Genomic DNA, 25,013 nt, shown 5'->3' on the forward strand with positions numbered 1-25,013 from the left:
TAGGTTAGGTTAGGGTAGGGTAGGGTAGGTTAGGTTAGGGTTGAGTAGGTTAGGGTAGGGTAGGGTAGGTTAGGTTAGGGTTGAGTAGGTTAGGTTAGGTTAGGGTAGGTTAGGGTAGAGTAGGTTAGGTTAGGTTAGTTTAGGGTAGGTTAGGTTAGGTTAGGGTAGAGTAGGTTAGGTTAGGTTAGGGTATCACAACTGTCACCAATGTGTCCACCAGGGCACCACCACTCTTGACCAGCGTGCCTGGTTGTAGTTCAGTGCCCATTAGGTTAGGTTAGTTTAGGGTAGGGTAGGGTAGGTTAGGTTAGGTTAGGGTAGAGTAGGTTAGGTTAAGTTAGGTTATCACAACTGTCACCAACACGTCCACCAGGGCACCACCACTCTTGACCAGCGTGCCTGGTTGTAGTTCAGTGCCCATTAGGTTAGGTTAGTTTAGGGTAGGGTAGGTTAGGGTAGAGTAGGTTAGGTTAAGTTAGGTTAGGTTATCACAACTGTCACCAACACGTCCACCAGGGCACCACCACTCTTGACCAGCGTGCCTGGTTGTAGTTCAGTGCCCATTAGGTTAGGTTAGTTTAGGGTAGGGTAGGTTAGGGTAGAGTAGGTTAGGTTAAGTTAGGTTAGGTTATCACAACTGTCACCAACACGTCCACCAGGGCACCACCACTCTTGACCAGCGTGCCTGGTTGTAGTTCAGTGCCCATTAGGTTAGGTTAGTTTAGGGTAGGGTAGGTTAGGGTAGAGTAGGTTAGGTTAAGTTAGGTTAGGTTATCACAACTGTCACCAACACGTCCACCAGGGCACCACCACTCTTGACCAGCGTGCCTGGTTGTAGTTCAGTGCCCACCTGAGTGTACGGCTGCCCGTGCTTCCAGGAGGTATCCTGTGATGGGTGCGGCTCCCGGAGGCCCCTCCTTCCAAGACAGGGTGGCCGCAGTGGCACTGCGCTGGAGCGCTAGTTCAAGGGGTGCCAGAGGCGAACCTTCCTGGGGACCGGTGGTGACGCTGCGCTGGCTCTCTGCGCCGTAGCCACGCGAGGTCTCCGCCCGCACACTGAACCGGTACGCAGTCATCTCGGCAAGACCGCGCACGGCCAGGAAAGTGTGGCCCACTTTCTGACGGACCTGCCGCCCCGACTCTGCAAAAGGGGGAGCACACACGCTCGTGTCAACATGACAGAGCTGTGGTCACTTACAACCACTCCTCTTGTACAGCAGTGATATTTATGAAGAAAAAATTCACCACCACTTTGATCTCACTGGCAATGGCCCCAGTGAGGGGTTGCTGATGCCTTGGCCACAAGTCACAGTCACAGCTATCACTGTCAAAGTCAAATACAGAGAACCCCAGTGCTTCGTTTTGACAACATGAAAAAAATTTTACTCCATTAACGACTATCATTAATTTAGCATCCATGTGCCCCGGTGGGCAGGTGGTGATGACATCACAATGTGACGTGACCTAGATGGCCCACCTATGATCCTCGGTAATGAGAAATTTGAGAGCAGTTGTCGAGGTATTTGAACGATAGGTGACCGCACACGGAACACGCAGAGCCGAATGATGGCGGTGCTTGGCCTCTGCTTCAGCAGCGGGAGCCACGTTTCACAGCAGAGTTTTGAAGCCTGCCAAAAGCCACTGATTTCCCTGTACCCTCCTCCATCACTTTCCTCTTCGTGCTGTCTTCCCTCCTGCCATACTTTCATCTGCTGATTTGCTCCTCATCCACTCCGCCAGTCATACTGAGGCCAATGCCGAGGCCGATCAGCAACCAAACGCTCACGTGCAAACATTCAAGTGGGCCAAACCAAGACACACATGAGAGCTGAAATGCAGCGTCAGTTACCTGCCATTATGGTTTCTCTGCAGTGCATAAGTGCAAAGGGGATGACCATCGAAAAGTAAACTGCACTAACTTACCTGCTGGCCGTTCCAGAGGAGAAACACGGCTTATGCTTCGCAGTGCCTAAGGGCTAGGGAACGAAGCATTGGAGAATTACAACCATGCGCTTGCATGCGAGCAAGCCGAGTCTGGGGAAAGCCACATGTAGAACAAGAACGCAGCGGCAGTCATTCGCTGCAGTAGCTTACCTGCAGTGCACTAATGTAAGAAGGCGAAGCTTCCAAAAAAAAAAAAATCGAAAGAGATCCGGGCTGCTTTTGCCATTGCCATCCGCGGATTGAATAATTCGACACTGAATAAAATGCAAATGCGGACTGAATTCTGCGCGAGCACTAGAAAAGAAGCTGCTCGGGTGTTGCAACAAGAAAGCCTAATGACATTTTTATGAGGTGACAGTGCCAGTTAACAAAGTGTACTGCATTCAAGAGTTAAATTTTTTAAATCAGGTGGTTTAGATCATACATCTTCGCAGAAAAAACTTTTTCTTTTTCCCTCCATACATTTACGGAGCGTTTCAACAAGGTTTCACTGTATTGCAAAATGATGATATTCGACTAACAAATGCTGAGCCCCAGAAACTCAATTTCACCAGAGCTGCTAAGTGCCAATATTTCAGCAATGGAGAGCCTGCACATGCAAACGAGCAAGCTGTGCTTCATGTCAAAGTATTTCATTCAGACAACAATGGTTGCCTTAAGACATTAAGGCAATAAATGCTTGACTCAGTATTGGCCCCTTCCCTCTATGCATTCCCCAACAGCAGTGTACTGGCATGCTACAAGGTGACATGCATTATCAAGCACTTTTCAACACTAACCGGCATTCAAAACTAAACCACCAACAGCCCAAAACAATGAAGATAACTAATTAATGTCCTGAGAAATGCACGTCTATGAAAAATAGCCGATTTATGCAGAAAAAGGCAAAAAATAGATAATAACAATAGAAAGATATGCTTTCACAATGGAGCATTTATGCTCTCTAGTTAGCACCCTGAAAAAAAAAAACAACGCGATCAAACTTGTCTGGACAGAAGGCATGCGTGTTTTTTTTCTTTTAATTCCTTGCACAAAAGCACACATCGGAGACTCACCCACATCCAGATCAGCTGTCTCATAGTTGACTAAGTAGCCCGTGATGACACCGTTGGGTTCCTTCGGAGGACTCCAGCTGACATTCAGGGAATTCATCGTGATGTCCGTGAAGACCAATGGTCCCGGTGGCCCCGGTACTGCACAAATCAAACGAAACGCAGTTCAGCAAACAATTGACTGCATAGTTGAACAGGCTCCCGAGCAATTTCACTGCTTTGGAGCAAGCAAACAACTTGGCCTCTTGCAATCACGGCTGCATCAATTCAGTGCAGCAGTCAAGGTGCTCATTTCGTTCCGCCAAGAAATTTTAAATTCAAAGGATGAACTCATCACCCGCACCACGATGACAGAGAAACTTGAACAACAAATGATGCACTATGAAAAGCTGCAGAAGAAAGTCGCCATGCATAACAAGAAGTTGGTGTAGTAACCAGCCAAAATAACGTGTTCCTGTAATTTTCGTTCTCAGAGTTGGAGTTGAGTTGCTCTCAGTGGCCACACTGAAACAGTCACATTGCTTAAAGCACGATGCTCAATTAGTATGCTGACGACCGAGTCACTACATTTTAAAGGTGCACTGAAGAGGAATCTGAACTCGTCTTTTCACCGCGGGAACTCAATCTGCACGTACCGAGCATTCTTAGAAACTTCGATTTATTGCCCTGTGTGGCCGATTTTCCTAATTAAATGAATTAACGTCCGGCTCCCGCCTTTTTTTTTTAATTCTCCCTCGTACGGTGGGCGGAGTCGTCCAACGCGTGGCGTGCCTTGCAGCCAGCTCCGTGGAGGCTTTGCTTTCGCTTTATTTTGTTTTTTAGGTTTCCAGGAATAAACAGTTTCATTCGCAGATAATATAGCTGCAAAATAAGCCCGCAGAAATAAAAACACGCGCGGACTATTTGCTTCTACAGACTACTACGTATTACTCCGCCGATGGCAGAGCGGCAAGCCGCCGCGGGACTGGCTGAAAGGCACTCCACGCGTTGGTCGACTCCGCCCACCGTACGAGGGAGAATTAAAAAAAAAAGGCGGGAGCCGGACGTTAATTCGATTTAATTAGGAAAATCAGCCACACAGGGCAATAAATCGAAGTTTCTAAGAATGCTCAGAACGTGCAGATTGAGTTCCCGCGGCAAAAAGACGAGTTCAGATTCCTCTTCAGTGTACCTTTAAGGGGACAAAAAATGACAACCACAAAAACAGAGCATCGTTTTTCATTATAGGTCCCATCTACCGTTGTGCAGTGTCTCTGTGGTCGCACGCTACCACAAATACCATGTGCAATCAAATACCATGTGCAAACCAACCATCCGCTATAGCCGCTTTACATGAATTGCGTCCCCAAAGTTCAGCTTCTGTACTTGGCCCTCCTTTCCTTGGTTGTGTTATCAGTGGTTACGTTGCCCGTTACCAGCAGGCACTGGCAGGAGAACAGGTTTTTTGGGACATTTCTGGTTCAGCCTCAATGGCTTGACACAAGACAGTGATGAGTGGCTTTTCGTCAGCCTGTTGCATCTGACCTCAAGAGCACCCCCAATCCCTGGCATGCATGAAAACATGTTCATAACCCTGCTAGTGAGTCAAATGCCCTAGTACTTCCCATCTGTGGAACATTTCCGGCGGCCATTAAGTGTCAGTGCCAGTGCAGGTCACATTTTTTTGTTCACACAAAAGAAGGCCCACATTGGTGGTCTTGCATTAACACCATATCACCTGCCCCCCTTCCCCAAGAGCCCATCAAAGGAGCCCATCACTCACAGTCAGCCTGGGTGTGGACCTGCAGCAGCTGAGACCGGGGACCGTCACCGGCAGGGTTGAAGGCCAGAAGCTGCACCGAGTAGTTGGTGAAACGCCGCAGGTCCGTGATGGTGTACGCGGTGGGAGTCGCCGGCACCGCTTCCATCACTTCTTCTGCGTCGCCCTCGGCCTTGTAGAAGATCTGCGACACAGGAAGAAATGGTGGCCGTCAATGCTGGACCCGCTAGTCTAAAGGCGTCTTGATGATCTTTGCAAGAAGAAACTTATGAAATACAACCTCAATGTAATTCAATCTCAGTTAATTTGAAATGCCGGATAACTTGAGAATTTCTGCTCTTCCGAAATCTCTGGAGTAAATTTGACCGGACAATTAGAAGTGGTGGCATGCACCAGCCCAGTTAATTTGAAAATCTTGGGTGCTGTACAGGAATGCTTAATCTCAATTTCGGCTCAAACCAGCGAAGCGACGGCCCCTTGGCCGTAAGGCAGCGCTGCAGAGCGATGCTGATGCTTGATATGCGAGGCTACTCAACCTCAGTACTTCCAGCTTCAAAGACCAGTCCATGGCACGGCTAGTGGACCACAGAAGCACGTACCTGTAGAAGAGAAGATGTGCTTCGCGGCAACACAGCCGTGGATATTCAAAGTAACATGCTTGCGACACTTTGTCAGGGCACAGCTGGGCTATTAGCAGCGATGTGAGCACTTGTCATTCCTCTCAAGCGCGGCCATGGTGAAGGCAGCTTCTAGCGGAACTGCTGGCATCAACATACCTCCCAACCCATGAAATGAACATTCTTGCTTAGTGCCTGCGGCAGGTTGACAGCACACAAAGCCGGTCTGTGCCGTTTCCTTGAGTTGTGTGCCAACGTTAGAAGGTTACTGGCATCCCGATTACTTTCAGCACCGTCAAACATCAGTTGACCTTTCTTCAGAAAAATGACCATCCGAATTTGCGGATGTTGACCTATTCGTGGAGCCAGACTATTTGCGGGCTCCAAGGTAGCTTCGGACGAGCAGCAGGTAGTACGCACTCCGTGCCGGTGCCCATTCCCGGCAAGACACACAAGGCATCATGCATTAAAAAAAAAAGAGCTGTTAATTCGTATGCATAAAAAATTCAAACAGCGCACCGTTTACCCAGCTCATTCGCACTGGCGGTCACTTCCTCAGGCAAGCGGTAGGTACCATGAGAGCAACCTCTGATAATCTCCGGGGAATGCGTCAGTCAGGCCACAATTATGTTCCAAGTTTCATGCCTTCTTTCATCCCGGCTGCATCGCTTGTGAGGAGGCTTCACCAAAGAGTGAACGGCAGGTGACACGAGTGCAATCATGGCAGCGCAATGGGTGAATGACAGAACCATGCGGGTAGAACTGAGGGAAACGTGAAGCGGCACTTGGCAGCGTCCGAAATGGCAGGCAGCTGGGCTCCGCTGGCTGGTTTATGCGCAGCAGATAGCCGCCATCGCCGCAGGCCGCCACGGAGTTCAGAAAAGCGAAACTGAAACCAAGCAGTACAACTACCATCGGATTTGAGGCTGTCCATTTTTCATCATGCCTGCTGTTGTGTGCCTGTCAGTGCTGCACAGGCAATTCTACAGCATGCAAAATCAGGTTTGAGTTGGGCTATTTCGACCACCACTGCCAAGTGCCGGTCATCCATGGATGTGACCTCCCTTTGGGAGTCTGTTCAAATTAACCGGTACAAGACTCACTGCGTCCAAATCAGCACGGGTCCAATGCCATAGACTTACATGGGCGCTGGCCGGGAGCGCGCCACCAGTTCAAATTATCCAGATATCCGCACTGAGGAGGGCCAAATGCGTTCACTGCACTCTGCCAGTCCAGCAAAATAACACAGGAAATGCGATTCCAGAAAACTCTGCAGTCTGAGATGTGCAAGTTTCTTTCAGAGAACTTAGGCCTTCCAGCCATCATATCACCAAAAATGAGAGCAACTATGTGTTAACCAAACAAGCACTTCAAGGGACGCAACATCACCACACGCAGCAATGTGGGGGTCTTACCTTGTATCCAAGCAGTTCACCATTGCGCTCTGATTCAGGTGGTGGTTCCCAGGAAACAGTGACTTCGGTCGAGCTTGGAGACTCCAGGTGCACCTGCCGTGGACTGCCAGTTGGAACTGTATGCAGGAAGGAAGTAGTTCATGCATTTAGGCTGTGCGAATATCAGTGTTTTGGTTCGAGTCCTTAGAAATTTGAAGAAAACTGACTTTTTTCAAACAGTTCAGATATGGATACAGACAGTTTTCCCTTTAAGAAAGTAGCATCTTCACAAAACCCAGTCACGAATCTGGTGCCAGCTTACAATGAGGAGAGGAATTAATCCTCCAGGACAATGACACCTGGATATTTTAGGAGACCCCTCCCAAGTACAGTGGCATAATCTGAGCTGGAGAGGTGACGCCAGCGACCACTGCCCTTCTCGCATTATCGATGCTACCATGTGACCCATGCACTGGTTTTTGTTGGCTCAGTTTCTTGTGCTGCTTCACTAGGCTCCTTTAATTATAATTAACTGCTAAGTTTGCATGGTAAAATTTGTGGCACAAAATACATGTAGTAGCCCTAAATTTTTAAAATGCATGACTAGCACACTGAAATTTTCAGTACAACTGACTGCCAAGTTCGCTGCCAAGTTCGGCGGGTTAACCACCAGCAGGCTCAGCAAAACACAAACATGCTGTGCCACTACCGGTGCAGTAGCAGGCACTGTAAAGTCAGGGAAAGAGCTAAGAACAGCTAACACTCCCAAGAGAAAGTGACCTACTCACCAGCTTCGCCCACGTAGACCGAGACGGGCCGAGTGGGTGGCCCATCCCCCTGGCTGTTGTAGGCGATGACGCGCACCTCGTAGATGCGGTCTCGCTGCAGCCCCTCCAGGGTGAGGGGACCACCTTCGAGGCCCTCCAGGGACCGGGCACGGCAGTCCTGCGGGGGCGCACCCACGGGGCAGGCCTCCACGCGGTAGCCGGGGTGTCGCTGGTCTCCATTCCAGGCCTCATCCGGAAGGCCCTGTTGTTGCACAACACAGGGCGAGCGGATTACACCACCATAGAGACACTCGGCTATCTCACCCAACCACCTGTCACTTTCACACAGCTTCCACAGTTTCACAGCACACACAAAAAAAAATGGCTGTGGCTTAGCTTGGTTAAGCCCGGTAATTGCGAAAGCAATGTCCGTACCTACGCCATGGTACAGCTGGTAGTGTAGCTGGTGGTGGTGCTTGTGGTTAGACTTGTGGTGATGCATCGGTTATACAATCCAATCCAGTCTAATTCAATCAAATCCAATCCAATAAAATCCAATCCAATCCAATATGCTAATTTGGTAGCTACCAGCCTCGCTATGCGACGGGCTGAAAGTGCAACTAGTATTGCTTTCGCAATAAAAAAAAAAAGCGACTGGCTAAACTAGACTATATCTTAGGTGAAACATTCAGCGAAAGCCATCATGCTCACTGCTCTCTACATGACAGCGTCCCTCCTTTTTCTCTCCCTTCTAGTTTTTCTTTTCAACTTGTTCCCCTTTCTTCTCTCTCTCTCTGCATTTGGCTTGCGTTGGCTTCATGGCAGACTGCTTGGGCACTAAGGCAAGCCAAGCCAAGCCAATTATAATGAGCTTCAGTTACAGACTCAGAGTGGGCTCCCACTATCGGCTCTCGCTGTGTAACAAATGTAGCCTGTATTGCAAGTTTCAGCGACATCAGACTGCGCAACTATGCCCAAGTGGATTCCCCCTGAACTGCTAGTCAAGGCCTCTGTTGCTCCATCGACTTTTGCTTATGCCTGATGCTTCGTGGCCTCCCATTCGGTTGCAAGTGCTGCTAAATCCTTGGGCCTGAGTCTGCATTGCTGCAGCACATAGTACAGCGGGAAGCGGCTGCTGAAACTACCTAGCCTCTGTTCAGCAGGAAACTCCTCGGGAGGAACACTGAGGAACAGGGCAGAACACTGAGGAACCTGCTAAAGAGTGTGGGGACGCCTTCGTCCCCTGCGTTCGCTTTCCCACAACGCACTAGTTCCCTGTGGTTAGCTTCCCCGCAACGCACTCCCCTTAGTTGTGTTTAACTAACAGGGGAGGGCGCTCGCGTCGCAGCGACACCAGCGCCACGAATGCTGTTTTGCTGCGCACTCGCAGGCAGCGACGGGGTCTCTTCTCCCTGGGACCGGGATAGCGAGCGGACGTTTAGCTCGCGGCTCCGCTCTTCGTCGACGGGCGCCTCGTGGTCGGAACTTGCTCCGCCACCCCGTCCCGTCTGGCCTCGGAGCTTATCCCTTTGCCCTAGCGTGGGCGAACGTCCGCTTGTAACCGTGCTGGTGAGTCGGACATCCTCGATTCCTCAGTGTATTTTGTTGCTAGCTGGCATTATTGTTGTTATAGCAATAAATGTCGTATTTGTGTCAGCCAGTGTGTCGTTCCTTTGTTCCCACAGAGCAAGGCCCGCCATGGTCGCCGTGCGCTTGGTAGCATACGCGACCACGGGGTGGGGTCCGCGTGGTTTTGAACTGGGTCAGCCGCGGTTAAGCGGGGGGAGAACGTGTTTATCTCTCCCATTTTAAACCCCACAAGAGGTATCAATGTTCCTTTGAGTAGAAGACCAGTGCTAGTCCCCTCTGGCCCGAACCCACCACGGTGGCGACTGTTCGCACCGCAGGTTCGGGGACACAGCTCTGATTGCTAGGGCTGGCACACAGGTGGTAGAAGGTGACTACCGCGTCTAGCCTTTTGAATGCTATTAGAGGAACAACCACCACAATGAAAGAATTACCACAGCTTCCAAAGAAACGAAGCACATGCACAAGAAGAGAGAGAGACAAACATGGCAAAATCTTCCACTGTCAAGTTACTCTTTGGTTAGTGCCCCATCAGTTTGCTCCACCAGGCTGCTAACAAGCCAAAAGCATCCCATGAGCAATCTACCCCAGCTCTATGATGTTTGTTTTTATCCCAATGACCAAGAAAAAGAGACCATGTACAAAACGTCCCCTAAAAACATCTGGTCCGACCAGCACCTGCTTTTCTGGGTTGAGAATACACATTACCTTCCAGACGACGGTGATTGATGTGGTGGTGTACGGCGTCACGACGACATTTGTTGGTGCCAATTCCGGGGCTGAAACGAGTAAAAAACGAAAAAGTCAATGAACAAACAAAATGCCATTCAATACCATGCTGCGCAAAGCCCAGCTGAAAGCAAGACAAGCATCTGCAATACTTGGTGCACTACCAGCAACAAACAACTGCAAGTAACTGTTTCATGAACAATCAATTGAAAGGACTGCCAACTGACCAAAATGCGTCACGACATTGTGACAGGAAAGAAAATATTGTTATGAAGCAGATGACCAAGTGGCGCAGGACAGAGCGTACGCGCTAGGCTCGCAACCATTAAAAATCATATTTCATTCGTCATCATGTCGTTTTGCTCCTTGGCTTGCCACCTCGTATCAATATCTTCCTTCAGATTGTAAGAGTTGGGCTCTGTAATATCGAAGAAATGAGGATCTATCATGTTAACTTGGCACTGAAAATGATATAAAACAAACTTGGTCATGGGGTGTATCCCACCACATGATCGCATCTTGGTAAAATATTACTGGTCTGCAGGAAATGAAGTATCTGCCTCACATCTCAGTGGACACTGCACCATATGCGAAGGGATAAAGGAGGGAGTGAGAGAAGAAAGGAAGGAAGAGGTGCCGTAGTGGAGGGCTCCGGAATAGTTTCGACCACCTGGGGACCTTTAAGGTGCACTGACATCGCACAATACACAGGCGCCTTTTGTGTTTCACCACCATCGAAGTGTGGCCGTCGTGGCCGTCGTGGCCGGGTTCAAACCTGGGAACTTCGGCTCGGCAGCCGAGCGGCCTAACACTAGCACAGTGTTTTTTTCACTCAGGAGGGTTCATCATCTTCTGCATCATCAGATCTGCTTCTTACATTTTGGTCTGTGCTTTCCTGGAGAAGACGGAACAAATTCTTCGTCTGGTAAGCCGATGAAGCCATCGCAAGTATTGGATGATTTGTGGAACCAGCTGTCCAAATTTGCCAATTCTATTTTTATGGGGCAGCCACAGGTGACATTGTCTCTTGGACGACGATGCTGAGACAGTGGGAAAGCTTGCGGACACAGACGTCATTGCCAACGTCTCGGATAACTAGGACACCACTGATGCAAATTGTGATGAGGACTTGAGAGAACCTGTGCCCACATGCTTCGACGTGACTCGTGCGACCAGCATGGTTCGTCGCTATTGCATGTTGATAGAAGGCTGCGGTCTCAGCTGCTCGGAGTCCATCGCTAACATTGAAAAATGTGTTTTCTCAAAAGCAATAAAGATGAAACAAAAAATTCCCAACTGCTACTTTCATATCAAATTACATGTTATATAGAACTCGTAGGTATCTTTTTGCGAGTTCGATATGCAGGTTCAACTGTATTACATGGAGCTTCCCCACAAAGTCTGACGTCAACACATTTTCAACAGCCAGGGCTTGCCCAGTTAGAATGTTTGGTACCAACGTGAAGAAAAAGTGTGTACAAATGCACGGCTTGAAGCCAGTGTGTAACTATTCTTCGTTGCTCATTTTCTAAAAATTGTTGCAGAAGAAGTAGGGAAACAAAATAGAGAGACAATTGTATAATGATGTTCTTATTGTTTTATGATGAGTACTAACAGTCAGTTAGCACTGTGTAATGATGTTCTTGCTGTTTAATGAGTACTAACAGTCAATCAGCATTGTACAATCATGTCATCATTGTACAATCATGTCATTCATGCTCCTGTTATTACCCCTATTTATGTAATCCCCCCCTCACACAATATTCCAACGCTTGGAGCCTGTGAGGCAACCTGAATAAATAAACAAATAAATAAATAAATAGGAAAACAAAATGTAACAAATATTTTTCACCACCACGTGAGGTTCATACCATCAAGATTCTACTGTAAAATCAAAGCTGCAGTTTCAGAGTGCTTGCACTAGAAGGCAGTTCATCTCTCTAGGCACATGAGTTGAGGTTGAGGTTGTTGCTGGCTACAAGGCGGAGGAGACGGACTGACCTGCAGGCAGCGTCCAGGTCTCGTTAGATTCCTCGCTCCAGGGGCTGAAGCCGAGGTCGTTGACAGCTCTCAGCCGGAACAGGTACCGGGTGGCCGGCTTCAGCCCAGACACCGTGTAAGTCGTGGCACTGGGGTCCAGCTTTTGGGGCAGCTCTCTCCAGGGTCCCGTGCCCTCAATCTACCACACAAGCAAAATTCATTTCATCAGCTGATTCCTCTACTCAAACTTCCACTTTAGCATTACTCAACAGCTCAATGCAACAAATACAGCTAGGCCTCACAGATGAGCAAAAAAAAGTAGCAAAAAAATGCAAGCTTGCCTAGGCAAGACCTGCGGGCATATTGAATGTTATAGAGGAATCTTACGACATATGCAAAAACTGCATTCATAATGCCACCTAGTCTTGCCAGGTGGCGCATACGAAGTAGAGCGACGACGACGAAGTAGGGCTCGCGCCGTGTGGAGTCTGTCGCTGTTGTTGCCCCAGCTTGCCTGGCCTTCCCTTTCGTGCCTGCTAATAAAGCCCCCCTTCGTCAGCAAGTACGTTACAATATACAATTTCCTGTTCTAGAGTGCGCTTGTCCAGAATGTCTGGGTATGTAATGGCAGCACATGGGACTGCCATTTTGTCCACAGTGTCTTGCCTTTTTTATTAAACTTTTGTGTACCCACATTCTTTCCTGAAACAAGGGGGGGTGGGGTGAGGCGGGCGTCAAGGGGACTCGGAGACACTCTTCAATCTCTGCGCTTACCGGAAGTTCAACCGGAAGCTTCCTGGAAGCATTTACGGAGCCTCCTTGTTCGTTCTAAACAAGTTAGGCCGCCAAGGTTGTTCGTTGTATCTGATACAGTCGCATTGCCCTAACGCATCTTTTGAGAGTACAGTAAAACCTCATTAATACGTACCCGCTTACCAAGTAGTTGTGGTTAAAATGTAGTTGTGTGAATTCCCCGGCGTAGCCACCATTGAAACCAATGTATTGGCTGACCGCTTAAAACATAGTAGCCCATGAACTGCCTACCGCTTAATGCGTACTTGCCGTCGCGGTTTGGCTGGCGCCATGCTATTACGCAAAACGTTTTCCGCCTTTCCAAAGAGCATTGTCAACGTGCAAACCGCTGGCGATTCAACACTGCGGCCATTTCGGCCATGTCCCGACGAGCGCGGCGATGTCCATGTCAATGGGGAGCCCGAGAGGCGTCGGCCGCTTCTGCGTTCTTGCGCGCGAATGCATCGTCGCCAGCCCTATCGCAGTAACCATCACCGTCACCCCCCCACTCTACCCATGTCATGTGATCTCGCTACACCTCGAGGAAACCTCGCTGCGCGCGTGACGTGTTGTGGATGTGTTGCAGTTAGGCGAAGCGCGTCTTTGTTCCGTGTGCACGCGAACGGTGGGCACCATGCCGAAGCCTACGCGACCGAAGTATCGCGTGCTAACAGTTAAGGAGAAGTTGGACATTATTCGTTCAATTGAAAATGGAACTACGAAAAGTGCACAAGCGCGTGCGTGGGACTTGCCGTTAACAACGGTCTGCGGCATTTGGAATGCTCGGGAGAAGTTGAAAAGCGGGGCCCTATCGAATATGAAGAGGTGCCGCTTGAGGGGATCAGCTTTTCCGGAAGTGGAAGAATTTTCCGCGCAAAATTCATAGCAAGCGCAAGCGATTTCGAAGTCTGCGATCCCGCCGATGACTGCGACACCCTACTAACGGAGGTGTTGGAACGACAGGGTGGTGCGGAGGCTGTGAACTTCGAAATGTTCTGTGAGGTCGACAGCGACGTTGCAACCACTCCAGGCTGGTCGGACAGCGAGATTGTCGCCGCAGTTGCACCACCCCAAGGCGGTGAGGAAGACGCTGAGAATGAGGATAGCGGCGACGAATTGCCAACCGAAGATTTTAGCCCCACTGTAGCGGAAGCTTCGCAAGCATTGGCGGTAATGAGGGCGTTCGCCGAGAAGATGGGCCTCATGGAAAAGCTTGCCCCCAGTCTCTCCAATTTTGAGACTGCTGTTGTCGCCGCACGGCCGCCACGGCGGCAACTGAAGATGACCGATTTCTGGTCGGCGGCACAAGAATAAAGTGCACGTACGTACGTGTATTTGTTGGATATTTACTGTGCCTGAATTTCTTCTCTTTTGGGGCGTGAATAATGGCAAATGTTTATTAGTTGGTTAAGGTGTACTACCGGATAGTGCGTACTATTCCCGCGTTCCCGCCAACTACGTATTAACGGGGTTTTACTGTATCACCGCCCTCATTCCTAATAAGCAAGTTGCTATTCATGCAGTTCTACCACACATTGCCTACTACAAATGCCGGCGCTGCTACCATTGGTCGTTCAGCACAAGCCATGAACAGTGCACAGTGGCTTACTCACTACCAATGTCATGAGTGAGGAGTGGCATGCGGTACGTACGAAAAGCAGTGACCAGAGGCAAGCAGCCTGAAAATAATCTTATCAGCTGTAAACAGATCTGCGTGGATGCATTTCCCGTGCTTCTGCATATGAATTTTGCTCATCTTGGATGATGTGAATATCTTTCCTGATCTCGCAAGATTCGCATCATTAAGGTCCTACTAAACTGGGGGGCTGCACACAGTTGCCTGCGGCCACCTAGTGAGCAAAGACTGCACCCCATAAAAAAAGATGCAGCTGCCTCACCTGCTGCAGCAGGTAGCACCGCAGGGGAGCAAACCCATCGCGGCCCGGCGTCCAGCTCAGCGTCACGTGCCTGGCCTGCACCTGTGACGGGCTCACCAGCGGCCGTGACGGTGCCTGCGGCTTCTCTCGACTCGCCGTCGTCAGCACCAGCGCCCGGGCCTCCATGCCCCAGCCTTCCTGGGTGCGGGCGCTCACCGAGAACTCGTAGTACGAGTGTGGCTGAAGGTCAAAGGCCTTCAGGGTGCGGTCCATGGCCGACACCTCCCGAGACACCCGGCCCCCATCGGCGTCCGCCTCCAGCTCAGAGTCCTCGGCAGCAGCATCCATGGAAGAACGGCGCCAAAAAGAAATCCGGTAGCCCAGGATTTCGCCATTTGGCTCGTGTGGAACATCCCATATGATGCGCGCCGTTGTGGTGGTCACGTCTGGGAAGGAGACGTTCGACGGTGGTCCCGGAACTGGATGGAGAGCGGGCACAAGGGAAAAGCACAGTTTGTATTATGCAGACATAACTTCACCAGCGAAAGAACGAGACACGAGGAGAAGAAGAACACAGGACAACGCTGGACTAACAACTGAAGTTTAATCGAGAAACGGCCAACCTAGGTCACCAGAAGACGCATGCGTATCAGACACACCAAACAAAACAAACAGATACATAAGTGGCAGATCACCACAGAGAAGTTCACAAGCACTGATGGAATGCAAAGAATAAACAAGAAGTGATGGAAATATTATTCGAGCTCTAGAGTGAGCCAGTAGCAATAAGCCAAACACATCAGGAAGAGCTCACAAGGAACCATTGCACAAGTCCACAAAAAAAAATTGAATGAACAATTGCAAAATTCATTAATACGAAATCTGAAAGAAGTTGTTGAGGTATTTCAACAATAGGCGATCGGTGAATAGGCATGCGCACAGGGGGAGCAAAGGAGGCGTGGCCCCCAATAGACATGGGGAAGGGGGGGGGGTGCACATTTTTAACATACATATCCTTGATGCCAAGAAGACATGAACGGGCGCTACCATGAACTTTGGCCCCTCCTTATGAAGAGACGTGAGCACGGCTATGATGTTCACACAGATAACACACAGAGGCAACACTTAAACCCGCAGCAGTGAGCACACAGCAGTGCTTCGACCGAGCCGTGAAAAATAGCCGCTGCTGAACAGTTCTCACCTCAAAAGCAGGTGACCAACTGCCCAGACTTAATTAACTTACTGTGATGTCAATGGTTTCATGGCAGTTCTTTAGGGGCCATTCAATAATTCAGTTTCTTTGATGACTCGAACATTTCTTGTGATCCGCTGAAGCCCAAATTAATGGGCTTTTACTACTGCATATTTCTTCTCATCTTCAATGCAACTCACCATAGAAGTACTTCTTCCTTGTCTAGTTGGTCTATGGCTTCCATTTAGAATGCATTGCACAAATATAAAAGACACACAAGGGACGAGGCTGATGAGACATGCACAAGCTTTAAACTTCGTTCATGTCTTGTCAGCCTTATCCCATGTGTGTCCTTTAGGTTGGAGCAATTTGCTCTGTATGTTTGCTGCTGGTATTTTTCCATCACGACAGCACCAGAATGAATGTGATTGGCCAGGAATGACACTCACCGTCCTCGAAGGTGGTCACCGTGACGGGTGGTACGCTGAGGGCCCCGTCCCCCACACGTGTGTAAGCTAGCACCTGAACCGTGTACACGGTGTACTTGCGCAGCTCCGTCAGGGTGGTCGTGAAGGTGGCGTTGCTCTCAATGTGCTTGCGGGTGGGCGCCGTTTCTCGAGCTGCCTGGTACACCACCCGGTACCCCTCCAGGACACCGCTGCGGTGGGCCCTGGGCACACTGCCCCACGACACCACCACGGTGGTCGACGAGGTGGCCTTCGCCGTCACCTGCACGACGGAACCCACAAGCACTGACAAGGCGCCCCACAATAGTTCTCCCCATGCAGGTGCTCTTTCACAGCCTTTCTGACACTGTGTTCACGATTATGCTTAGCAACCCCAAGATTTAAAGGGGCAGAGGCACCAAACTTTTTGGCACAAGATCGCAAGCGAAAGCTTTCGATCGCAAGAAGAAATGAATCTTGTTCTCCCTTAGAACAATTAACGTTTATTGCTACTGCTGTAATGTCGCGATGAAGTAAGAGGTGCCACTGACACACCTTTCACCACCCGGCCGGCAAAATCGTTATCACTCATCACCGCTGTTCGAAGCTTCCTTGTCACTCTCAATGGCCCAAAGCATTTCATCCTTAGTGCCATGCATGACATTTGAAATTCTGCACTTTTCGAAGAGCTTTTTGACCATGGGAGACTGGATCGTGCACCACCATGCATCCTTCACTCACCCCGAAATTCCTGCGGCCCTGAAGGCACTGGAAATCAGCCCTCTTCTGAGTAGACTTGCTGGAGAAAGACCCAACTCTTTGCTCCCGCCAAACACACGCAAAAGTTTCAGGAACACCAAATGCACCCTCCTCCCCCCCCCCCCCCCCCTCAAGATTCTTTCCACTGCTGATGTGCCAAAGCCGCTAAGATTGCTTCAAACAGCGCAGCACATTCATTCGGAAGCTATATAATGGCAGTGTTGCACTGCTTTCTTCACTTTTTTAAAGCAATACCTGTTACAGCTCTGGCTTAGTGATATAGCCCTGCGCTCTACCATAAAATACAGTATCAGCCATAAGTCAGTAACTCTTTACTGAATTAATATAATTTAACAATGCGTTAAGCCAGCAAGCTTAGCGCCACAATTTCTTTTTCCCTGCAACACCTGTTGAGGGCACATTTTACAGTTCTATGTCGTCACTGGCGTAACATGAAGAAGGAGCACAAAGTACAAGTAGAAAGGAGAGGAGCACACTAGTGCTTCAATCGCTTTCACCACTACAAATTGCCTACATAGAAGGTCACATTACACAGGTGTGGTAACAATTGGCGAGTTTTTTTTCACAACTTGGACGCTCTGCAAACCCCCCCCCCCCCCCCCCCCCTTCAAGAGGAAGTCAGTGCAGTACCTGAGATGGACCTGCGGTGGGCGTTGATTCACGAGTGCGCTCCGAGGAGATGGCGCTGGCACTGCTGGCACCCACATCGTTGAAGGCCACCATGAACACCTCGTAGGGTGTGAACGCATGCAGGCTATCCAGCACCACACTGTTGGCATTGTGGTCCTCCACCACCGTCCACTTGAAGTCTGGCTCATCTGCGCATGGCAAGCAGAACACACCAATCAAGGAACGCCCTTCTGGGTCAGTACAGCGTAACAGTAACATTTCAATTCTACTACATCCGTCTTTCTTTCTCGCTTTTCCCGAATGGCGCAGATGACATCACGACCACATCACCACAGGGTTTGAGTCTATGGTGAAAGAAAGACAACATGGGGAGTGGCGCTACTTAGGCCAATCACCAAAAGACACCACCACCAAGAGGAAAAGAATCAAAACAATCCAATAATACTGGCCTTAGACTCCCATCCTTGGTTTGCATAGTGAACTGATTCTGTTTCACTGCACATAGTCCACACCTTTCTTGAATTTCATCACACTGACATCACTGTTATCCACTCTAAGAGGGCTGCAAGTAGCAGACACATATGCAAGCTGAAACAATGGCAAAGAGGCTCTCTAGTTGTTTTTCCCCAGTCCACAAGCAGCTAAGCCAGCACGCCTCCCCCTGTAGTCTACGCAAGCAACTAAAGGTCCCTGCTCAACTTGCAAAAAATGAAGGCAATACATCACTCCCACACTATCAGGTGAAGCACCTGCCCTCCCATAGATGCCATTCATCCTCCTTTCTCTCTAGTCCTCTCTTCCATCTCTTGTGGCAAGGTGCTTCCCAAGAACTAAGCGTCAAAAGCCTTCTCATCTCCCGCAGCTTCACTCTGTGCTGGGATAACAAAAACTCACAGGATAGTTACCGTATTTACCCAAGTCTAACATGCCCCCCCAATTCTAACGTGCACTCGATTTACGTGACCGAAAAAAAAGAAAACTGCAAGCTGGATTGTACCTAAATCTAACGCGCATGTGATTTTAAGACCTATTTTTCCCCAAAACAGGTGTGCTTTGGAATTCGGCAAATACAGTATGAGTGTGTATCGGTAATGTTTTCAGGGCTATCCGTGGAGTGAAATCAAAAGAAATTTTTTCACAAACATGCCTCGCTTTGCTGGTTTTCTTTATTTTAAGAGAGCAATAATAGCCTTGTGATCCCACCATAACGTCTTCGCATGCTTTCGAGCCATCGCAGCCAGCGCGCTTAGTTGAATATCTATAATAAGGGAGTAATTACTCATTGGCATCCACCCGAGCGCAGCCATACGGCTACAAAGGAAAGCTATACAGCTTTCTCAGAAACTTCGTAGTTAAAGAAAAATTCGTCCTGGTCCGGGGTTCGAACCCGGGACCACCGCTTCACCGGAGCAGTCGCTCTACCAACTGAGCTAACCGGGACGGCAAGCTTATGGTAGGGCGAGAGCGAATTGATCAATAACTCGAAGTGGGAACAGTGTTGGTCAAATGTTTAGGGGAATCCCCCAAGGTGGAGTAAATTTGTAATAAGGGAGTAATTACTCAATATCAGGGAGTAATTACGGGAGTAATTACTCCCTGAGGAGTAATTACTGAGGAGTAATTAAGGGAGTAATTACTCAAGTTGAATATCACGCCGTGCTTCCATTGGCAAGGCAACAACCTGGCACACACTGCCCCACCAGCAGAGCCACGCCTGGCTCGCAGATGCTGACCCCGTAAAACCAGAGAAAGAACTAAGAAGAGCTCGAAGGCAGCGGAGGCAAAGGAAGAGAACCTACCTTTGGCCCGGTAGGAGACGTTGTAGCCCCGTGGTACACCGTACCAGTCCACCTGGGGCAGTGGAGTCCAGCGGACACGCAGGGACTGGGCATTGACGGCCCGCACGGTGACGTTGCGTGGCGGGTGGGCAGGGGGTGCCTGGATGGTCTGGAACCACTGGGACGGCTCGCTCGGGGGGCTGGGGCCCACCACATTGGCCGCTACGAGCCGCAGCCGGTACTCCGTGAAGGGCACCAGCGGGGACACGCGCAGCGTCCGGGCCTCGGGGGCACTGGTCTGCACAGCACCCAGGGACGCCCAGTGTGCTCAACTGCACTCTACATGGCCACTGTTACATCACTGTTGTCTTACATTACAGTAGAACCCCGCTGTTAACGTTTTTCAAGGGACCGCGGAAACAAAACAAAAAAAACACACCAGCCAGGAAATGCAGTGGTCAAGAAGGGCGCATAGAAAAAAAAATGTGCAGAGTCGTCCACTCCTAGCTTTAAGGGGGAATGAGGGTCTAAAAAAATTGTTTTTTATTTGTCGACATAACTTATTGAAACTTGGCACGCAGGTGTACCATAGAATGCTGAAAAACGCTTTTTTTTAAGTGATAAATTATTATAAAGACCCGTAAGAAATGAGCTGAGTGGGATATGTTATTTTGCCATATATATCCTTCAAGGCGAGATATTTGAAATCTTAATGCATATTTGAAATCAGCATCCAATGATATACCTGCATGCTAAGTTTCAGCAAGATATGTTAACAAATAAAAAAAAATTAATTTTAAGACCCTCATACCCCCTTAACATGCAAGTGGTGTGGCTGCGCTCTTCGAATGGCCAGTGCGACCAACACAGCCAAACATAGAAGATGGCCCACCACGGCAGGTGGGCCATCTGCTTCTTCGTGACATGGACGGACAGACGGACGGACGAACAACGGATTTCTCATGAATGGGACCTCTGATGCTATTGCGTAACAGTAGCTGAATGTCTGAGGAAAATTGTATGTTTGTTTTTTTCAGCATTTACTTTCCCTAAAGGACTGAACGCTGGCTGACATGGCCAGAGCCCAGTTCACCTGCCCCGTTCACACATCTCGAGCACAGTTAATCTCAGCGTCCAACCTCTTCCCAATCATTTGCATCTTTTTGCTCGACTACACAGTAGGGCATCTATGTATCATATCTAGTTTCTTATGCAGCTGCATCATCTGCGTTGCACTCACTACAGAGGTGAAAGTACCGGAGGGCAAGCCAAAAGATGTGCTTCAAAAGCACCATTAGCACACGCAAAAATTAAAGCACGAACCTCGTAGACTGGTATCCAGTGCTCGGAGCGCCGCGTCTGGGCCTCTACAGTCCACTGCGTGATGGAGGTGTTGCCATCAAAGCCCGGGGTGAACTGGAGCATCACCGAGAATGGCCCAATGTTGGACACAGCAAGGCGTCTGGGGGCACTGGGCAGTACTGAAAGTTGGAGGGGGGATGGATAACAACTCGAGGTCAGTCAAGTCATCCACCTTGACAAGAAAGTAGAGGACAACCAATGGCAACTAGAACTGTGCAAATAGAAAAGTTTTGGGTGCAAAGTGAATTCAAATATTAAAAATCGAGAGTGAATCAAACAAAATATTTTTCGAATACTGCCAAGTTAAATTACAAATAAAATCTGCGAAACATGGCCAGAAAAAAGCAAATTTATTAGAGGTGTGCCAATATCAAATTTTTGGGTGCGAAGCGAATATGAATGATAAAAGTTGGTTGCAAATTGAATCGAATATTTTTGAATAATTCTGAATACCAGTACAGGTAGTTCGAAATAAAGAGAACCACTTCTCCACAAAACACAGCTATAAAAAAAAAATGTTGCAAACAAGTTTTGTTTTCACCCTTCGTAACAGAATTTGCTATACTTGTGACGCCCACTAGGCATCAAATAAGGAAGCAGGACTCGTTTGTAGTAAGAGCAGTAAACTATTTTGCAGACTAGTGTCTTGTTTACAGTTCTTTGGATAACAACTGCTGTCAGTCAAAAAAAGTCTAATACCGCAGTTTGACATACAAACAAAAAGAGAGCAGTGATTAGGTAATATCTGGATTAGAGAGCAGTTTCAATGCGCTGCCAGGCTCAATCCATAATACGGCCTGTATGCCATTAAAAAAAAAAGAAAATTTATTTCACAACTAGTCACCACGTGCATCCTGGGAACTTCACTGCACTGGATTTCAAATGCAATTATACTGGCACAAAGCAAGTTCTTTCCTGTGGGTTGTACTCTCAGCACTGAATATCAGTTGGCACTCTGTGAAAATTGCAGTGCAGCTCTTAAACTCTGCTCCATGAAGGAACCATGTCCAGTAGGACCAGGTTTGCATGCTTGCAGAGTCCTCCTCACCTGGTGGGATGCCGGACTTGATGGATGCCTCCACACTGGGTCCTGCCCCCATGACTGTCCAGGCGAAGAGCTCGAAGGTGTACCACGTGACTGGGCGCAGGCCTCGCACCACGGCCTCTCTCTCGTCAGCCGTCAGGTTGCGCAACACTGCTGACCCCGGGTCATCCTTGATCCAGTACCTGAGGGTGTAGCCTGGGGGAGGGGGGGGGGCATTAGGATGCTGCTGTCAAGGCAGCCATACTTACTACAAGTACTGGCAGCTCCAGCTTCTCTTGAACGGAAACGCTGCCATTTTGTATTTTAGGAGAGAGTCTGTTTGCGGTGATGTCACACTGCTGTGGTTTTCGTCTATTGCCTACTGAGCGCGAAACAAGTCGGTTAAGCAGCTAGAGGCCGAGAAACAGCATAGCAGTGCCACAATACAAAAACTGCTCGAGTTTGAAGTATGCCTCGAGGCGAGCCGAAGCACGGATACGAGCGGATACAAAATGGACAATGACTACAGGTGGAAGGCAGAAATCAGAACCGAAAAAGCCATACACAGATGCAGAAAAAAAAGCAGCGGTGTTCTTCAAAGATTGCCGGTACATGAAAAAAGTGTCGGCGACCATAGAGGGGCTTTGGCTGCAGTCAGAACTGAAAACCCACTTTGAAACTTGAAATATGAGACTGTTCACACTCTTCATTGGTTCATATTATATAAGAGGCGAAATAGCAGCTATCATAGGTACTGCAATGAAAACGTCTGGTCCTTAAAGCATTTTGTCACAGATATACAGTCTTTGCTTCAAAGATCTGCCCTGATCATACCAACATAAGGGTACACCTCCCATACATTGTGCTGTGGGGTTCTCGTAAGCTACAACAAAAGGACCCAGTTTAGAGGAGTTCCGCTTAAGCTTGCACTCCATGGAGCACACTATGCTTTTGTAGTGTAGCACGTCTGCCAGGGGAAGGGGAGACATGCACACATTTCCTCAGGCTGGCCCGTGATGACAAAGCACCCGCACCAAGTTACAAGAATGGTCCACACAACAAGGCCCCATTCCTGAAGTTACTGTTACCACATCCTCTGACTGGTGTGCATCCGCGTGGTTTGCCACTTCTGGACCATGCATGATGCCTTCGCTAACTTTCGACTTTTGCGTAACCTAGACATTCGGCAATGGCTGAAGCAAGCAATCACAGATACACAGCGTGGTCTTGTGGCAGCATGTCGTATAAATGAGGTCAGTAAACTGAGCAATGAGTTGCAACGCGCCTGAAATTTCAGCCATAGTTACACCTTTCTGTGTTGTGCCTTGTTTTGAGGATGCCACCAAGAATGAAAAAAAAAAGGCCGCAGCAGTGGTGCTTCGTGCAGGGATGCAGTTCTGGGGCTCTGGATAGCAAAGAGGCAAGTAGGCCAAGCAGGCCCCTGCAATTCCGAGAGCGCACAAACAAGCACTTGGGGAATTCCACCGTGTGCTCGAATACTTTTGAGCATTCTGTTTTTCCTCTTTTTAAAGAGCATAGGCATACTCATCAGGTGGATTCTGTGTGATCGCATGTCCCTAATAGGGTTGATCTACCAGGCTTCAAGCATAATCTAAACGGGATGAATGTGCCATGAGCTGTTCTGGCCACAGGCACAATTCTCCCACAGAACACAAAATTACTAAATATCACATTACACAACATAACAAGCTGAAGGCATCCACCAATGAGCCCCCAGAAAGAGCACCAGCATTACATTTCGAGGTATCAAACATGAAAGTGACCGCAGCAAAATGCACTTAAGTTCTCCCACATCCCCCCAGAAGGCAACAAGAGAGTGTGCAAGAAATGGACACCACGAAAATTACCCTGAGCAACTCATTTCACTGCAGACGCTCTGGCAGAAAGTTGGATGCCATCACAAGCAGAACTCACCAAGCAGTATTCCGTTGGTGTCCTCGGGAGGTGTCCATAGCACACGTACTGACACGTCCAAAATTTCGTCGAACTTGAGTGACTTCACAGGTCCAGGAACTGTTGGCAAAAGGTCGAGAATGCATCAACTGCACTAGTGATGGCTTTATAGAAGCTGATGATTTTTATAGAAACTTCAGGTAAAAATCTCCAGGTTTGGCTTTGGTTTCGAGTCAGAGGCATCTCGACTAATGCAGTCAGACGAGGACAAAAAGAGACAGACAAGACAGATGCTAGACTTGCCATTGATCTTTTGCTGCATGTTTTCTTTTTTCTTTTAAAGAGTGTCAATTATTTCGGAATAAATGTAAAAAAAAAATGCAACAAGAGTAAAGCGGATAAAAACCGCCGGGCTGCTGTCAGACTTCAGTCAGTCAGGTAGGCCTCACCACATGACAACATGTGCACCAAATGCTGCCTTTTTCAGGTGACAGCGGTGCCACAGGGAGAGCAAGAAGAAGAGACCAAAGACTACCCTCACGCACAACCCACATTCCCCTCACCATGTTGTTTTACAGCCCTAGCACTACATGCAAGTCCCTGAGGCCACGCATCCGACCCATCTACACAGGTGAACAGTGATCATGTGACCGGCTCTATACAAGTGCCACTTGCAAGGGCACAACGCTCGATTCGATACAACAACTACTCTGATGAAAAGGAGTTCGATAAACGCGAGCAATAGCGCTCTACTATAGCATGAGATTTTCATGGGGATGTTGAGATTGTTCGATACAGACAATAATTCGACATATACGGAACCAACTGTATAAAACTAATGAGATTCCTTATTCGAATGACACTTATTCAACTCCAAAGCTTTGAAGGAAAGAATGCATAATAAAAAGTAGCACCAGGAAACTGTAAAGTTGGCAGAAATGGAAGGACTCAGTGTGCTTGTCAAGCGGCTCATGAACAACAAATCTTTCTATTGTCTTCCTCCTTCGTTGCACACCATTTCCACAAAAGTGAAAGTGGCTGTCTCACCGTCCTGCTTGGTGGTCACCAGCACTGGGCTGCTGCGTGGTCCGTTGCCCGGGCTGGTGAAGCAAAGCACCGTGATGTTGTAGGTGTGGTACTTGCGCAGCCCTGTGACGACCGTTCCATGCTCCGTGGTGGGCGCACCGGCGTTCGGTGCCACCAGCAGGGTGGCCTCGGGCGATGAGCCCGGCAGACCCACCGCTTGGCCCCGGGACCACGCCTCAACGCGGTAGCCCTGGTTGATGCCGTTCACACGCTGCGGGTCGGGCGGAAGCCACCGGACCCGGACAGCGGTCGAGTTCACCGCATCCGCTCGCACCGCAGTCGGCGCAGCCTGAGGGACTGCAA

General features: G+C 49.0%; 1 protein-coding gene across 1 annotated transcript in view; it reads right to left on the minus strand.

The window, feature by feature from the left end:
• The window catches only part of sdk (sidekick cell adhesion molecule), a 70,954-nt gene that overhangs the window by 12,728 nt on the left and 33,213 nt on the right, over window positions 1-25,013 (minus strand). Inside the window, exons 15-29 of the mRNA XM_089541115.1 lie at window positions 24,672-25,007; window positions 23,646-23,744; window positions 21,735-21,926; window positions 20,648-20,805; window positions 19,346-19,622; window positions 17,547-17,734; window positions 16,140-16,419; window positions 14,520-14,977; window positions 11,851-12,028; window positions 9,829-9,899; window positions 7,555-7,795; window positions 6,788-6,903; window positions 4,759-4,939; window positions 3,000-3,137; window positions 851-1,141 (exon numbers count right to left, since the gene is read on the minus strand). Of these exons, the coding sequence (XP_089397241.1) occupies window positions 851-1,141; window positions 3,000-3,137; window positions 4,759-4,939; window positions 6,788-6,903; window positions 7,555-7,795; window positions 9,829-9,899; window positions 11,851-12,028; window positions 14,520-14,977; window positions 16,140-16,419; window positions 17,547-17,734; window positions 19,346-19,622; window positions 20,648-20,805; window positions 21,735-21,926; window positions 23,646-23,744; window positions 24,672-25,007 (3,204 nt within the window). The remainder of the gene's footprint in view (window positions 1-850; window positions 1,142-2,999; window positions 3,138-4,758; window positions 4,940-6,787; window positions 6,904-7,554; window positions 7,796-9,828; window positions 9,900-11,850; window positions 12,029-14,519; window positions 14,978-16,139; window positions 16,420-17,546; window positions 17,735-19,345; window positions 19,623-20,647; window positions 20,806-21,734; window positions 21,927-23,645; window positions 23,745-24,671; window positions 25,008-25,013) is intronic.

This window comes from Amblyomma mixtum, chromosome 4, assembly GCF_055824585.1.
Source record: "Amblyomma mixtum isolate Tamu chromosome 4, ASM5582458v1, whole genome shotgun sequence".
Lineage (NCBI taxonomy): Eukaryota > Metazoa > Arthropoda > Arachnida > Ixodida > Ixodidae > Amblyomma > Amblyomma mixtum.